Source organism: Bos taurus, chromosome 12 (assembly GCF_002263795.3).
Source record: "Bos taurus isolate L1 Dominette 01449 registration number 42190680 breed Hereford chromosome 12, ARS-UCD2.0, whole genome shotgun sequence".
Taxonomy (NCBI): domain Eukaryota; kingdom Metazoa; phylum Chordata; class Mammalia; order Artiodactyla; family Bovidae; genus Bos; species Bos taurus.
Genome location: NC_037339.1, coordinates 69,571,477 through 69,589,570, shown reverse-complemented (window position 1 = coordinate 69,589,570; position 18,094 = coordinate 69,571,477). Strand labels below are relative to the sequence as shown.

Here is an 18,094-nt window from a genome sequence, read left to right as displayed (position 1 = left end):
GCTCACTATTTTTAGTCTTAGCTGAGTGAAAAGTAGTAAAATAGAAGCCCTAAATGTTAGAGACGAATAAAGAATTGGAGGGTGCTTTAAAAATGTTTCTTATGTATTAAAATCTAGCCTCTTATTGATAGCTTTGTAATTGCTATGAAACCTGGGGCTAGTATTTTAGTAATGAAAAGCCTCAAGCCCCAACGGGAAGGGAAGTCCATGATTTTTGCCCTGCCCAACTGAAGGGCTGCAACAGGAAGCTATGCTTGTGTATTTTGTCCACAGAATCACGAACCGTTGTGAGAGGAAAATAATGAAGTATTTCTGAGTGAAAAATAATTATGGAATCCAGGGGTCAATTAAAAAAAAGGAGTGAAAAGATATTTCTCTTAAAATCTAGGGATAGTTATTTTGATGATTATAAATAATTATTTTTGTTTTTAGTAAGTGACTGTATCTATAATCGGTTCAGTTTTTTCCAGAGAAATTTTTCATATAGAACATCTTTTATTAGTCTTTTGGGCATTTTATGTAATGACATTTAACTACTTTAAAAAAAATTAGCAGTTAAGAATACAGTATATGTAATGACGCACATATACACCCTTAAGTTCGTTCATGAACGTGACCTGTATTGGCATGATGAATACTTTGTTCTTCTTTGTGGATGAATACTTTGTTCTTCTTTGTGTTGGATTGTTGACCATCACAGGTAACTCCCTGGTTTGTTTTTGCTTTTACAGTAGAAGTACTTTATTCTCTCTGTTTGGCATGTAAGAGGTATAAAATTGAGGCATTATCACTGACCCACGATGTTATACTTAATCCTCTCCCCTTTTTTTGATTTTGTTTTGTTTTTGGTGTGAAACTATAGCTCTGGTTAAATTGGAGCCTTGACTACCATTTATGCAACTTTATTTACCAAGAGCAACTATATCATATAAAATTCTCTGCTGCTTGCTGAGCATTAGTAAGACTCATTCTTTACCAAGAGAAAATACAGAGGTGAGAGGAGGTATCAAATTATTAGTAGAGGAGCAGGCATGATATGTTTGTATTCTGCCACCTTGTGGACAATACTGAAGTTGACATAACCAAGGGGTATAATGAAAATTCACAGTTGATTTAAAAACCTCCCATACTGGATATTCAATTAAGTATATTATTATAGTAAGTTAGTGTGCAACGTGTAGGTACATGTTGAACACGTGACTTGTTATTTCAGTCCTTAAATCCTGAGAGTGTCTGGAACAGTGTCGTATTGAAATCTGGTAAAAAGTAGGAGCCTCCCTAAAGGCAAATTAAAGCTGTTTCAAAGATATTTCGGGATAAAAGGCCCCCAGGGCTCAGTATCTTAAAACAGGACGGAGGAAAATATGGGTTATATTAGCATATCAATGATATATTATTTTTTACACTTTTCAGAGTTCCTTGTGTTATTTTAATGAGATGAACAAAGTTTTCTAAACGTATATTTGCAGGCATCAGACACCCCAACCCTACAAAGCCTTTCCTTTACTGTCAGACCCGGTGAACTGTTAGCTGTGGTTGGACCTGTGGGAGCAGGAAAGGTAAGTTGTGACGCCTTTTGTCAGCCTGATGCGAAGCCACAGCCCCTGTTAAATTCTCAGAAAGAGCCCAGAGCTGTGTATAATTCACTTTGAATCGAGGGTGTCTAGAACAGTGTTTCTCTAGGTGTGTTCCATGGAACATTAGTTTTTCAAGAAGGTTTCATGGCCAGATGAATCTGGATAAATGCACACTGTGCTTTCCTTCTTGGGGCTTCACGTTGCACGTTTGGAAACTGCTTGTCAGGCTTTTGACCTGTCAGTGAAGGAAATTATTGTTCTGACAGCTGTTCAGGACAGAGTGAGATAGAGGGGTCTTCTTTTTGTGACGGTTGTCCCTCCAGGGAGTCTGGAGGTTGGAAAGGCTCTTCTGGGAATTTTGAGCATTTCCTCACATGACGTGACTTGGTCCCGTCCGTGCCCAGGGTAGTGAGCGTACAGGTGAGAGCAAGACTCCAACGTCTCTGCCCTCCAGAGGCAACCAGGTTCCAGGGCAGACAGATTATTTCAGCCCAGTGTGGTAGAGTTGTGATGTGTGGACACGGACACACCACTTCTGTGTGGTAGACAAGATTTGAACGACATGCACATGAACCTCGTCTGAAAGAACAAAACACAGAGCTCTAAGTGAGGGGTATGTACACGAGAGGGTGATGAGTTCCTATATGATGGACTTTTTTGAAACATGACTCCAGAGGTTTTTTTTAAAAAAATAATCATCTTTGGATATGTTTAGTCACAGAAAGCTTGTTAAGAACAAATATTTGATAAGTAAAGGATGCCTGGGATGCAGGGACAGCTGAATTAAACATCAGATACATGAACCATGCACCCTGCTGGGCTGTTTTATTGGTTAAGGATGTTAAACATTCTTAATTAGTCTTTGCTGAGTTTAGCATTTCGTTTGGGAGAAACTATTTAGTTTCTCCAGTTTAGGTTGTTATCTGTGCTTAATCACTCAGTCATGTCCGACTCTTTGTGATCCCATGGACGGTATCCCGCCAGATTCCTCTGTCCATGGGGATTCTCCAGGCAAGAACACTGGAGTGGGTTGCCATGCCCTCCTCCAGGGGATCTTCCCCACCCAGGCATGGAACCCAGGTCTTCTGCATTGCAGGTGGATTCTTTACTGTCTGAGCCACCAGGGAAGCCTGTTTAGGTTGTTTCAGTATTATATTAATAATAATGTGACTTATCAACTGAATATATTCATTCATTAGTTTATATTGACCAATAGTGTTATTTCTTCTTTTTTTTTTTTCCCCTGCAACTGCTGTTCTAAATGAAAGGATTCTATCATTTATCAAGCACCAGGGTGGGGTCGGTTGTGCTGCGGGGCGTGTGCTGTCCTGAGTGCTCCCTGTTCACACGTGTGGGTTCCTGTCTGTTTCAGTCGTCACTGTTAAGCGCTGTGCTGGGGGAGCTGCCCCCGAACCAGGGACAGGTCAGCGTGCACGGGAGGATCGCGTATGTTTCTCAGCAGCCCTGGGTGTTCTCAGGAACTGTGAGGAGTAACATTTTATTTGGGAAGAAATATGAAAAGGAACGATATGAAAAAGTAATAAAGGCTTGTGCTTTGAAAAAGGTGAGTAATGACTTTTGAGTTGCATATGCTCAGATTTCAAATGACGATCATGTTGGTTTAAGCTACAAGATCTGTTAGAAGGTCTTTTAATGTTTAATATTTGAAGCTGGTTTTCTCACAAACATTCACACACACTGCTACTGTTTGAATTCTGATGTTGTAACACAGAATGCCTTTTTGGAGGTGGGGATTGTTTCGTCTTTTGCAGTTTCATTCACTTTTACTTCTCTTTTAGTGCACAGTTACAAAACTTTATAAAAATAGCGCCATGTAATGAACCCTCATGTACCCACCCCAGGTTCACCCCAGTTCAGATGGTGGCCAGTCTTGCTGCATCTCCACTCCTGCCTTCTGCCTGCCCCACCCCCACCCCAGACTATCCTGGAGCAGATTCTAGACTTCAGATTAGTTTATCAGTAAATATTTCATTACTTTTTCTCTCAGAGACTGAAAAGAGACCACAATATTTCAACTGAAAAATAACTCAAATTCCTGACTATCATTGGCTTTCTCATCAGTGCTTACATGCAGTTGATCATCTCACTGAGAAACCTCCTTCACCGTTTTTGGAATCCACATGAGATCTGCCTCCTGCACTTGGTTGATGCCTCCTTGGTCCCTTTCTATCTCTAGGTTTTCCTCTCCACTTCGCTTTTCCTTAGTAATTAAAGAAAAATGACTCCTTTAACATTTCTTCTGAATTACAGCCTATTTTCACTGGAGGAGAGATTGTTTTCAGAAACGGTATTGGGTTTCACAGAAAATGGAAATGGAAACATTTTACTGTACATGGAGATTTAGTAAATAAAATTAGGGAATCAGTTATGCAAACTGGGCTTACCTAGTAGGAGAATATATTGATAATTTGATGGAAGGAAAGGAAAGAAGGTAAATACTGATTAGATGCTATGTTATTTTCTTTGGTTATAAAAACCAGGGAAAAATAGCATTAAAGGGCACCCCCTGGGTCAGTTCAGTGCAGTCTGGACATCTGACTGTTCTTTTATACTGTGAGGAAAAAGGCTGGACAGCCTTTCAAAGGTGTGGGGGTGAAGACCTGTGAGGAAATAGTTATTCGGCTTGAACAGTGGCTTGAACATCATAGAGTAGCATTTGATGATTTTGTGAACATAAGAGAATTTTTTGCTTGTTCTTTTTTTTTCTCTTTCTTTCTCCTGAGTTGTTTTAAATAGACTTTTCATTTGCAGAAATGATGTAGGGTTGGCAGGATTGAGGTAGCTTTTTAAAAAAATATTATAAGGAAAGGGTAAGTGCAAATGTAAAGTAGTAAGAATGCCTCTGTGCGTGCTAACTCTACTCAGTCATGCCTGACTCTAACCCAGTGAAATGTACCCACGAGGCTCCTCTGTCCATGGGATTCTCTAGGCAAGAGTACTGGAGCAGGTTTTCATTTCCTCCTCCAGGAGATCTTCCTGACCTAGGGGTCAAACCCGCATATCTTGAGTCTCCTGCCTTGGCAGGCGGATTCTTTACCACTGAGACACCTGGAAAGTCCCAGTAAGAACAATAGCTCCCATTTATTCAGAGTTGATGTCCAGATCATCTTTGTCATTCCCATGCAAGCATACATAAAAAGGCGTATGAGTTATTAATGTTTTACCAGTGTTTTCTATGTTGTTGATAAAACTGAAGCTTAGAGAGATGAAACACCCCATCTCTACGTTTGCGGTTCAGGTTCGGATCCACGACGGTCAGTGCTTTGCTGCAGCCTTTTGGGGTGATTGGACCAGTAATGTGGGGGACTGTCCTGGGGCTTCACACACCCTCAGGGCTGCATGTGTAACAGACTCTGGTGGGAAGGAGCCCTGCAGAACTGGGCTGCCCAGTGATGTATGTGGTGTGACGTTTATAAACATCAGCTGCCCTCCTGTTCTCTGCGTGGTCAGAGCACAGAGGCAGGGCCCCTCGTGCCCATTCCCTCCTTGGCAGGAAAGGAGCCGAGTCCCTCCCCCGATTTTGTGACTTGGCTGCTGTCCCTTTGGACACGTCCTGTTACCTGTCTGGGCATCTCACATTTCTGCCGCAAAACGAGGACGTTGGGTCAGAGTGTTTCCAAGAGGTTTTGTTGCTGCTCTGAAATGTCAGCTATGACTCTGATTACCAAGGGGTCAGCCAGGTCTGCACGACACCTGGGAACCACTTAATGCATTTTTGCAGCCTCTGCTTATCTCCTTTTGGAATCCATGTTTCAATGGATGGACATAAGACAGTCACAAACAGTAGAGGTGCCATGGGGGTATTTTTACTCGTAGAGACAGATTGCATGTGTAGTAGGGAAAAAAAAAAAGTGTGTCCTCTGGAGAGCATCATCTTGGATTGTAATTTGAGGAGTCTGTTTCCTTGCTTGTAAAATGAGGAGGGGTACGGGTTTATTGCAGTAAACGTGGCAACTTTTGTAAAATGGAAACCTACCAGGTTTTCAGTAAATACATGCATACAAACTAAATACATACAGACAAAAAAATATTTCTAACAGGTGACCCCCCCCCACACCTGGAAGATAAAACAGGAAAAAGGAGCATTTCGTGTATCACATGCATTAATAACAACTAGACACATGATAACTAGATCTAATTGAAGCAAGCGTTTTAAGTTCATTGAGCTGCAAACATTTCTGTAATAAAACATGAAGTAATCACATTTGGCAACATGGAATTAAGCTGATGCCTTATTCAAGGTGACAGTATAGTGAGTTACACAACACAGTTCAGGGAACAAGCCAAAATGTTTGGTCAGCTGGAGGGGTCGAGCTTAAACGACGAGGCTTAGGAGTCATGAGGCTCAGGGATTGAGTTTGTTTCTCTGTGATTTTTGGCTTCTTTTCTGAACCTAACAAGGCCCCAGTTTCATCGTCTTTAAAGGAAATCGTAGTGCTCTGCCATCGGCGAAATGGAGTTACAGGTGTGATAAAAGTCAGGGTCCTCCTGCTTTGACTCAGGAATCCAGCCTTCCTCTGACAGAAACTCAACAGTCTGCTCTGTGCTGTTTCTACACCAAGAAGCCAGCGTCCCTGAAGGGCCCTCCATGTGCTCCTGGCTGATGGCATCAAACCAGCGAGCCATTTCCTAGTTTCCCTGTAGTTTGTGTGTCTGCTCTTCATTGGGAATTGGTTTTAAAAAATAAATAAATAAAAACTTTCTTGTCCATGGGAGGCATTGTATTATATGCTGAACTCAGACTTTTTCCGCTTTTACCTAATCAGAAAATGGTGGCTGGAAAATTAGGCTGACTTGGATTTTTACTTCAAATCCTGTGAAATGCTTTTCCCATTTGTGGCTGGCCCATAAATAGTTTGCAGAGTCAACAGCATACTTGGAGTCCTGGTACCGGACTCAGAGAGAGCCTGTTTCTTGGAGCCCAGCTGTGCGAAATGGAAGAGTGGACTTAAGTGCCTTTTCCAGAGCATAGCTGAGATTGCCATGCTACAGTGTGGTGCTGTTTTGTGAAGGAAACCAAAGCAACATAAAATCTAGGCATTAAAAACTGAAAGAGTTTGCAGGGGCTGTCACCAGTAAAACAGAGACCAAGTAAACTGTGTGTGTGTGTGTTTAGGGTTGGGAATATATCTTAAACCGGCTTATTGTATCTCCAGAAAATCAAAAGCAAGAATTAAAGTAAAATAATGATGAATTTTCACAACAGAGCAATTGCTGCCTTTCACTGGATGCACCCCTGTTAAGCTTCCAGCGAGCAGGGAAGCTGTGTGTGTGTGTGTGTTTGTGTGTGCGCGCCTGTGGCTTTCAGGGAGGGTGATGATGGAGACAGTCTCTTTCTTCTCCTTATGGTCATGTGCCTTACATGCTGTGATCCACACGGTGAATGGGGTCCCAGTGTTGGTTTGATGAGATAGTAAGGCTCATTCACCAGTAGCAAGTTATAATCAGTCCGTGTCCTTTTTCCATTTATGGAGGGTGTTTATACACTTTGGGTTCTCATCGCATCCTTGAGTTTAGTGACTCTTGTTTCTGCAGCACATTTTGTAGAAGAAGAAGTTGAGACTTAGAAGGTGAGAAAGCTGCTTATCCTGGGGGCTTCACTGTGCTGTTTCTGTTCTTCCCAAATTTGCTAAAGTACAGAGAAGCTCCAGCTTCATTTGCAGAAAAGTGCTGCTGTGCATCCTAGGATGATGCCTGAGGGTTTAGTGGATAACAAACTCTATGAACTCTGCTCGCCATGGCAGCATCACTTGAGTTACAGGCAGTCTACGGAAGCCCCCCTCCCCGCCTCCCACTGATCTGCTCACACCCACTCTGTGAGCCGTGCCCTCCTGACCGCAGTGTGGACTCGCTTCCCTTCTTTACTCTCTGTTGCCCTGAGCTGGCTTCCTTTTCTTTCTCATCCTCAGTACTTGCACGCAGGTTCATTTTCCATTATCGTCTGTCTCATACCATGGAAAGAAACTCTAGGGACTTTGTTTCCTCATCCCTGAATTCACTGTGCCGAGAATAATGCCTGGAGTATAATCAATCCTCAATAAATACTTCCTTGTTATCATGGTCAAATTCATAAATGCAGTGAAAACCTATGGAATCAGAACAAATGAGGTTTTTTTGATATTCAAGATTACAATTCAGTCATTATGAAATATACTCATTGCTGTTCATAAAATACTTATATGTAGAGCTAAGGCTAAAAGGTTAGGATGGCAGGAGGAGAACACATTTTAAATCTTTTTCTTTTTTCCCTTTTCTGTCTCCATGTAGGATTTACAGCTTCTGGAGGATGGAGATCTAACTATGATAGGAGACCGGGGAACCACACTGAGTGGAGGGCAGAAAGCCCGGGTCAACCTTGCCAGGTAAATGGGGTTTCAGTTGCCATCCTGCCCCTCCTCCTCTGCCACTCCTAGTGGACGTGAGCACACAGACCCCACTCACCAGGTGGGCCTGTGTGAAGCAGGGTCTTGGTCCCTTCCCTGGGCTCCTGGAATGAACATGGAGTTGTTAGATACCATTGTGATTCGGAGATGAGACCCAGGGAGTGTGAAGTGTTTTATCCTAACGTCTCTCTACGTTTTCTAGAGCCGTGTATCAGGATGCAGACATCTACCTCCTAGACGATCCACTCAGCGCAGTGGACGCAGAAGTTAGCAGGCACTTGTTTGAACTGTGAGTTTGCTCCTGTTTCCTATTATTTCTGCTTTCCAAGAACCGATTAAAAGATCAGGGAAAAGAGCTCAGGAAAGCCTTTGTGCTTCAAGAGACTCAGCTGGCTCTGCCCTGGTATCCCTCTCTCCCTTCCCTTCATTCTACAGAAGATCCATTGTAGAGAAATTTTGATCATGATGAGGTCAAGATAGGAAAATACAGAAGGTGCTTCCAGGGTGTGGAGGAGAGTGGAGTCTGTCCTTAGGGAGTGAGGAATAGATGGCTGATTTCCTCCTGCTACTTGCAGTTGATAACCAGACACTGTGGATGGATCCAGACCCCAGAAATAAGCAGGAAGATTTACAGTTTTTAAATCGGAGAGTGGGACTCAGTAATCTGGTACTTGGCTGCCAATCCTTTTCCTTCATCTTTTTTTTTTTTTTAAGCCATGTTAAAAGTGATGTTTTCAGGACTGACATAGGGCTTCTGTGGAAAGACCTTGATGATGCTTATTATTCTGTAGGTTCAGAAATTCTGAATAAGGTATAGAATCTGAGAATGATTTGTTGCACCTCAGAATGTCTTCAGTCATTGCTCATTGCTTCATGGATTCTTACTAGAGTTTTTGCTTAAATCCACAATGTATGTGTAACTTGATTGTGAAACTAGGTATCTAGAATCTGGCTGAACTCCTGACTCTCACGTTGTGTTTCTGAAATTTGTTCTTGTTTGTTGTTGAGTTTGTTGCTCTTGTCTGGCCACTGAACCTCTGAAGAAGAACAACTCTGATGTTTTTCTGTGTATAATGTGTCTAAGTCACGCTAACCGTGGCCTCTGGTGGAGTTTAGACTGACCTCTTTGAAAGCCTCATGAACTCTGTCTTTCTGAAACAGTATCTGCATCTCCCCCACGGTTGGTTAGTTCCCTTGCTGCTGTTCACCTTGTTAAAGCCAATGAGCCTTCCAGCTGCACTTATTAACACCCTGCTGTGTGCACGGAGATCAGTGCCCTTACAGATGTTACTGCACAAAACCTCTTAGTTTACCAGGAGGACAGTGTGCCAGGAGAGGGAAAGGACCCACACTGGGCAGAACAAGGAGACTTGGATGCTCAGCTCTCATTCCTGCCTCTAAGGAACCTGTCTCCTTGGCCTCTGATAGCATCCACCTTCCGGTTTCCTCATGTGGGCTTTCTTCTGTTCACGTGCCCTGCCCTTCTGTGTTAGGCTCCTTTGCTTCTGGAGATACAAGTCAGATTGGATTAGACCTAATGTCGTTAGGGGTAACAATTATGTATTTAAAGGCCTTATCACCAAATTCTCAGGTGTCTGCATTTGAATTGGAGGGGAAATGATTGATTTACAGCAGAGCCGCAACTGCAAAGTAGAGAGGCTTCAGCAGAGTCTGCAGATGTGTGAGAGAGAGAGAGACGTGTGAGGAGCGCTGAGCTCTGGATACGAGGACCTGGGATACCACATCCACTAAGCAGGGTCATGGGGCGGGTTCTACCAAAGTCTGTGTGTAACTTGTGCTTAGTTTGGGGTGATGAAAACACTCTGGAGACAGATGGTGGTGATGGTTACAGAGCAGTGTGAATGGGCTTAATACCACTGAGCTGTATGCTTAAACATAGGCAAAGTGGTAAATTTCATGTTATGTAATGATATGTTTTATTAACCACAATAAAAAGGGACTTCCCTTGTAGTCAGTAGAGAATCCACCTGCAATGCAGGAGGCCCAGGTTCGATCCGTGGCTTGGGAAGATCCCTTGGAGAAGGAAACGTCAACCCACTCCAGTATTCTTGCCTGAAGAATCCCGTGAACAGAGGAGCCTGGCAGTCTACAGTCCATGGGGTCGCAAGAGTCAAACATGACTTAGCGACTAAACCACCACCACCACCACGATAACAAGTGCAAAGAAGCATTAAATTGTTCAGAACAGGAGAGCAGGGCATGTGGCATTGCTTCCAGCTGTGTGGTCTCATCCGGCTTTCCCACCCTCTCCTGATTGTGACCTGATAGAAAAGTGCCTTGTCATGGGTTTGGTAACAGGGTGTGAGCGCTGTAAGCTTCATTTGCCATTCCTCACTCCTGGAATCATTGGCAGTTCAGCCTGTTCGTTTCTCTTGTACTTATCACAGAAGTTCTCAAAAGTTCTCCTTCAAACAGAGAAGTTTTTTTTATAGCTCTTGGGTTTAATGACCTTGGATGTAAACTTGATAGAAGCAAGCTTGTTTGGATTGTTGTTTGCCAATCAGAACCACATTCTCTGGGGAAACTTAGGGCAGGGAGCACGAATGCAATTTAGGAAATCACTCAGCAGCAACTGAGGATGTTCTCAACGAGTTAGAAAATTGGATGGAACAACATGCTATGAGAGATGGTGGTCGTGTCAGAGCTTAGTAATGGGGAGTGTTTTCTATTAAAAGTGAGTGACTCACACTTCTACTTGCCATTAACAGTTTCCTCTAGTCTTGAATCTATATCCAAGGTGATTCAGGTTCATGAGTGTTACAACTTTATGCTGTGAGCATAGTGGGTTCTATAAGCTACAGAAGGTGAGGGGCCTTAGATGAGCTGATTAAGTCCTAGCTGTGTCCGCTGTGGATCCTGATGTGTTTCAACTCCACATTGCCAGACCCCTGCCTCCTGTGTCATCAGATCTTCATGTCTGTCTTGATCGGATTCTCATGCTGCTGTCTACACAGCTCACCCTCCCGCTCCAGCCATTCTCAGACAACCGCACCCCCACCCCAGCCCGTTCAGGAAGCAGCTCCAGGTCCTCAAACAGAGAACAGGCTTCTTTGCCGTCTGCCCACCTCAGCCTTTCCAGCTCTTCCGCACACCCACTCGGTGTCCAGCTGTGCTGGCTCTGTGGGGTCCTTTCTCACCCCTGTCTGTCTGTTCACACTGGTCCCTCTGTCCCAGAGCCAGGAGCAGTGCCCCAGAACACAGAAGGAAGGTGGGCCCTGCCGTTCCCTCCCGCTCCTCTAGGGGGCGCCTGTGCCCTCTGGCTTCCCACAGCCCTCAGTGGGTGCCCTTGACCATTTATGAGTCCCCCCACCCTCCATACGCTGTGAATGCAGGAAGGTGCCTCAGCCCTGCGTGTTCAGTCCCAGGACCCCTGCACCTGCTGTGTCTTCTTCCAGGATGTTTCCCCAGACAGTCTCAGGGCTCCCTTGTTTCCCTGTCTAAGACAGCAGCCCCTCTTGCTTTCCCTCAGAGCACACATCACAGCCCCATAGGCATGTCCTGTACTCGTTCAGTGTCCCCCTGTGCGCAGTGCAGAGAATTCTTTGCTGTCTTGACCTGTGGGTGTATCCATGGCTTTTGGGACAGTGCCTGGTACCTCACCAAAGTTTGTTGATTGAATGAATGAAGATAGGGACTCTTATTTTGTTCATATTTGATGTATTCTATGGGATTTATCCCTTCTTAACACAGCTCTCGTATAGGAATAATTTTAAAGAATTCATCGCTGAGTCAATTTTTATGGTATGTCTTAGAAATCTTTACTCTTCAAAACTTGGAAGATATTTTTCTAGAGATTCAGAATAAAAGTCTTACTTAGGAATACATTCCTAGCCATCAAAAGTGATCACTTTATTGTGCTTATTTATATTACCTTATCTGTGGTGGAATGTCAGGAAGGAAACCTTTAAAAAACTTGTGGGTTAGTGCCATCTTGGACCTACCAGCCCATCTGCCTTCAGTGGTTAATAGCAGGTAAATTTTGAATGTAGCAAAAAATTCCATTGAAAACTGAAAAGGTATGCTTGGTCAAGAAATTTAGCACACACACACAAAAAAAGAAATTTAGCACAAAAGCTGAACTAAGACTTGTCAGAAGGTATAAATGAATCTTTTTGAACTTGATGAAGCGATGGCATATGTGTCTACATCCCCGGTCTTCTGACCACAGACACAGTGTCCCCTTAGGACTTTTCTGTCCTGTGTCCGAAGCACATGACAGCTTGTGGTTAGGAGTAGGGAAGGGGGCTGACATTTACTGAGCGGATTGGTGGTTTGATTTTTTAGAACATATGAATGGGTTGTCATTGGCATTATTTTGAGATGAAGAAAGTGAGGTTTAGTCGTCAGGCTCATGAGAGGGACTGAGCTGCAGTCTGCAGCCTCCAGACTCCCCATCTGACTCACTCACAGGCTGAGCTCTGGCCCAGGTTCCTGAGATTTGCTCTGCAAGGGCCTCAGGCTCCCAGAGTACCTGTCTGGACCCCTGCCCGTGGTCACCGGGGCCCTGTAATTTTTCATTTTCACATTGAGAGAGTTTTCAGTGCAAATGAAGTAAGATTTACTTCCTGGATGCGACTGGGAATGTTGTAGAGACTAATAAAGGCCAAACTTGCATTCATTTTCCATCTAATGTTACTTAGGAAGAAATGTCTATGGAAGGGAGTATGGCTAAGGTTATCGAGAAAATATGACTCTTTTAGGGTGGTTAATATGTACATCATAAAGCAACATTTAAGAAACTAAGGAAAATGTATGTATATTTCTGTGACATCAATCACTGTTCTCATTCTCAACATAACAATAAAATAATTAGTATTTTAATTTAGTCAACTTTTGAAATGTCAGTATTGCTCCATTGTTTTTCATCATGAAATATGTAAATAATTAAGATCAGTTTTAGGAAAAACAGCAGCGGATGCATGTTTCGCTAGACTGGTTTTTAGAATTTTTCCTTTTTTTTAGTGGAGCTTGATTCAGACTTGATGCTGAATAATTTGAGGTCCTAGCTGAATTCATCAACTTGTATGTAATTTGTATTTTTATTCATATTGGTATTTGAACTACACGTCTTTGCTGTCTTGTCTTTGTCTCATTGTGTTTTCAAAATGTATGCTTGCAGTTTGGCTGACTTCCACTAATGTGTGTTTGCATACTGTCCCTTTTCCATCTGTAGGTGTATTTGTCAAGCCTTGCACGAGAAGATCAGAATCTTAGTGACTCATCAGTTGCAGTACCTAAAAGCTGCAAGTCAGATTCTGATATTAAAAGATGTAAGTAATTTCTAGAAGTCTCTGGAATTGCTAACACAGTGGTGTGTTGAAGGCCAGGCTGCCCTGCAGGGCAGTCTGCTTGGATTTGTGACAAAGCCCTTTCTTAGCTTTCAGTTTTTTGCCTTCTTCTTCTTACGACCCATATCTCTTTCTGTGTCTGATACGTGTGGGAGCCTGTGCAGAAGGAGAATAAGGCCCTGCCTACGTGGGGCTTGTTTTGAGAAGACAACCTCAGGTTTAGTATTGAGTTGGCCAAAAAGTTTGATCAAGTTTAAGCAACAAGAAAAGACTTACTTTTCATTGTCACCAAGAACTTTATTGAAGAATATGCTCACTCACCAAGTGAACTTTCTGGCCAACTCAGTACTGTCAGAATGACCAGTTGTCTCCTGGTGAGCACACCTGGATGAGTTGGGGACCATCCTTGCAGTTGTTCTGGTTCCTCCCTCACAGCAGAGCGGGGACGGCTGCCCCCTGGAATGGTTAATACTTGGTTGTTGAGTAAAATTGCTGTCTTTGTGCCACTAGTGGTTTCTGAGTGCGTCTTACTAAGTAGAACGTTGTATGCAACTTTCCTTAAATAAGGTAAATGCACTTGTCTCCCAGGTGAGGACAAGATGTACAGCATATCCTCAATCATTTCCTTGTTCTGCAGTATCAAATGGTCCCCAAAGGCTTCATTGGGTTTCTCCCGGAGAGGGGCGTCCTAGCCAGCATGCGGGGCTACCTGACTTGCCTTAACCAGAGCTGTCTTCTTTGTTTCGTTTGCATTCTGGGATTTTTTCCTCATATTTTGTTCACCACTGAGTGAATCAGCTGAGTCTTATTTCATATGGTGAAAAAGTAGAAATCTTCTGCAGCTTATTTTATGTAACTTTGTAAATGAGGGATGCTGCAATGATGTGTCGCACAGTTTTCGAGGAAGATGAGTCGACTGGCTGTAGCTTAAGCAGTTGCCTAATTTGGGGAAGACCAGCCGCTGGTTATGGGTTGTGCCTATGTTATCCTCGGATTTAAGTGCTTTGCTTCTGGCTTAGGTTTTTGATTGTGGCATACCAAGGCATTAGAGCATCCCGGTCTTATGACCTCCTTGCTGAGGTAGTTTTTCCGGGGGAATACTGAATTTTCAGTCGAGAACTTCCTGAGTTTGTGGGGAGGTGTTAAAGACTATGAAGTCATATCTCTTGGGTTCTCTGTGCAGGGTCAGTTTCTTCAGGCCCTGTCCTAGTCAGACATGTGGTACTGTGGCAGTGGTCAGCAAAGACTTGTCTAATGACTCTTACCTACACAGGTGTGCCAGTCAGTGCCCACCTCTGTGTCAACAAATTTCTTTTACGGAATATCCTCCCTAGTGGACTTTTTAAAAATTTCTGCTTGTCTCATGAGGCTTCTCTAACTTTCCATGTTGTCTTAAGAGATTGTGCTGATCCTCCCACCAAACTGTTATTTCTTGCTTTCCTAAGTGCCCAACGGACTCCATCTTTAACACATGAGCACACATTTCTTTCTCGTCCCCAAACCTTACACAGGGTTTGGCAGAGAGCACAGTGCTCACTTCTGTTCTAGTTGAACTGAACTAGATTTGTCCACCAGAAATTCAGACCTCAAGATCATTTTCTTACAAACATCATGATTTAATATCAGTTTACTTCTCTTGATTAGTGTTTACCATTAGCTTCCTAGGTGGCGCTAGTCGTAAAGAACCTGCCTTCCAATGCAGGAGACATAAGAGATGCAGGTTTGATTCCTGGGTGGGAAAGATCCCCTGGAGGAGGAAACAGCAGCCCACTCCAGTATTCTTGCCTGGAGAATCCCATGGACAGAGGAGCCTGGCAGGCTATACAGTTCATAGGGTAGCAAAGAGTTGGACACGATTAAAGTGCTTTAGCATGTATAACATGCATGTATGCACGATTGGTTAGTATTATCAAATGAAAATCCATTTGGCTCAAATTTTTTTTTAATTATTTGTTTGAAATGAAACAAAGATGAATATTTTTAATGATAGAAGGTACAATTCACAAAGAAGATAGATATCATAAATGATTAGACACCTTAACAAACTCTCAAATTCTTTATTGCTGTTTTAGGGCCAAATGGTGCAAAAGGGGACTTACACTGAGTTCCTGAAATCCGGGATAGATTTTGGTTCCCTTTTAAAGAAGGAGAATGAGGAGGCTGAACCATCTCCGGTTCCAGGAAGTCCTACCCTGAGGAACCGCACCTTTTCCGAGTCTTCGGTTTGGTCTCAACAGTCTTCCAGACCCTCCTTGAAAGAGGCCACTCCAGAGGGCCAAGACGTGAGTTTCTCGTCCTGCAGCATGCGCGGGTCTGTCGCTCTTGGTGGCCTCATGGACCTTCAGTCTGCTCTGTTTATGACATCTCTGTGTTCCAAAGAAGACACCAAATTTCCACGGCCTTGTTCCATGAAATTGGTAGAACTAAAACAGCATGCGGGGAGCCAGCCTGATTCGGCTTCTCCTTTTGGCGTAGGATGGAGACAAGTCCTGGTTGTACTGCTATGACTTGCACGATGTATGTGGTATTGACAGTGGAACTCTTGTTACCATAGTTAATTGTATGTGCTCTGGTGGACCCTGGCTTCCCTTATTCATCCAGATGGTTAATTTGAAGAATCCCTCATTCCTAGCCTGCTATGACTTCCATTAAGTCAGCTGCTTTTGCTTTGTGTTGGAATATTCTGACATTGCAGGTGACTGATGGTATTGTTTTGCTTCAGCATCAGATGGTCTGTGACAGGACACCTCTGTCACCAAGGTGCAAAGCACCCAACACACAGCAGACACTTTGGAATGTGTTCCCATCTTCCTTTCTTATTTTTCAAGATGTGGAACCATATGTTGTCATCTCGCATATACAGTAGGCAGCAAACCTTTGGCCCATGTGACTGTGTAATATATTCTAAATCCTATAGACAAAAATGGACAAATGCACTAGGTCTCCTTTGAAATCATCTAGCAGTTTTCTCAGTGTCCAGACTCTCATTGTCCATACCCGGGATTCTGGGATGATTCTGATGAGTATTCAGATTAGTCCCTCAACTTCCACATTCAGGAACCACTCTGTCGTCACTGAGGGGCACAAATAAATTACATGGATACTTTGGTTATATATCATTTCGTGTATTATTTTGGAGAAAGCATCTACGTTTATGCTTTAATCAGGTACTTTGTACGTGTGCGGTTAATCATGCTGTTTATTTAAGCAAAGGCACCTGAAAATGAGTAACATTTTGCAGATGACATTTCCTTATTTCTGATAGATTTCTAGAATTGGCATGGCCGGGTAAATGCATACATGGTTTGGCTCAGAGTTTCCACATTCTTTTCTCTCTGTAGGATCTTGCCCTCCTACCAGCATATGAGTTGTGTCTATTTCACTGCAGCTTTGGAGTGGAGGTTATTGTTGATTTAGGGTTCATTATTTAAATTTTTGTCTCTCTCTGCCTTTCCTTCCAAGACCGAAAATATACAGGTTACCCTAACTGAGGAGTCCCGTTCGGAAGGAAAAGTTGGTTTTAAGGCTTATAAGAATTACTTCACAGCCGGTGCTCACTGGTTTATCATCATTTTCCTCATTCTAGTAAACCTTGCAGCTCAGGTAAGTAAGGATTTTTATTTTTATTTTTCCATGGAAAAAAACCCTCTTGTTTATTTGATTAAACAAAAATAAAATAAGCTGTAAAGGAACAATTTTTATTTTGATTTGTGCCCTAATGTTGATATTTTTAATACTATTTATACTGTGTTTACCTTACTGTATTATTATTATTTTTTAATATGTGAATTAAGAGATTTCTTTCAAATAACTGGCTCATGAGGTTGTGGGATCTGTCTGAGTGATTCTGAAATCAGAAAGGCAGGCCTGCAGGCTGGAACCTCAGGCAGGAGCTGAACCTGCTGTCTTGAGGCAGAATTTCTTCCTCCTCCAAGAAGCCTCGGGGTTTGCTCTTAAGACCTTCGTCCGACTGGACGAGGCCACCACAGTGTTGAGGGTGATCTCCTGTAAGTTCTGATGATGGATGTGAACCACACCCACAAAATACCTTCACAGTAACATCTGGAGTAGTGTTTTGTTGAATCAGTGAGACTGGTATGGCCAAAATAACACAGAAAACTAGCTATCACAGTACCTATCAAGCTTTTATCCTATGAAAAATCCCGACATGTATATAAACACTGTGTTTTGAAGTCCACTGGAATTTGCATTGTAAAGTATCATATGTGCATAGCAAAATAAGTGAAGCTTCGTGGTGGTGTGTGTACATGACAGAGAGGTTCTAGAAATAAACAGCGTCTTTTAGAGATATTAAAATGTAGCATGCCCTCCTCTGACCTTTGGTCATCTGGGGTGTGGGGCTTGGCACAGACCTGAGCTGGAAGGACTGTCTCCGTGTTCTGGAGCCTTTCCGTCCCCCATCCTAGTGAGCGGGGTGTGAGGCTCAGTGATGTCCGTGTGTGAGTGACTGTTGTTTCCTGCTCCAGGTTTCCTACATCCTGCAGGATTGGTGGCTTTCATACTGGTAAGTGATTTCTGGTCTGACCCAAAGTGCTGTGAAATCTACATGAACCTCACCTTTCCACAGAGTCGGTGGGGGAGGCGGGCTTGTTCAGCCTTCTCTTCTGACTGACCCTCTTGCAGTTTCCCTGAAGAAAAAGTAAAGATCCTGCTGGTGGCGTGTGACGTCCCATGATCCTTAGCAGCTTCCTCACAGACAGTTCAGAGAGCTGAAAGTCGTGATTCAAATTGAAATTTTTTTTACAGTAGAGAAACAAAGGGCCCTGTGAGCTGGGAAACATTT

At 43.2% G+C, this 18,094-nt stretch overlaps 1 protein-coding gene across 3 annotated transcripts in view; it reads left to right on the top strand.

Annotated features, from left to right (window-relative positions):
* LOC515333 (ATP-binding cassette sub-family C member 4) overlaps positions 1 to 18,094 on the top strand; it is a 185,629-nt gene that overhangs the window by 76,664 nt on the left and 90,871 nt on the right. For all 3 annotated transcript variants that reach the window (XM_010810905.4, XM_010810904.4, XM_002691921.6), the window contains 8 exons: positions 1,470 to 1,559; positions 2,950 to 3,141; positions 7,866 to 7,960; positions 8,184 to 8,270; positions 13,176 to 13,272; positions 15,363 to 15,572; positions 16,753 to 16,893; positions 17,778 to 17,815. In XM_010810905.4, coding sequence (XP_010809207.2) covers positions 1,470 to 1,559; positions 2,950 to 3,141; positions 7,866 to 7,960; positions 8,184 to 8,270; positions 13,176 to 13,272; positions 15,363 to 15,572; positions 16,753 to 16,893; positions 17,778 to 17,815 — 950 coding nt within the window. The remainder of the gene's footprint in view (positions 1 to 1,469; positions 1,560 to 2,949; positions 3,142 to 7,865; positions 7,961 to 8,183; positions 8,271 to 13,175; positions 13,273 to 15,362; positions 15,573 to 16,752; positions 16,894 to 17,777; positions 17,816 to 18,094) is intronic.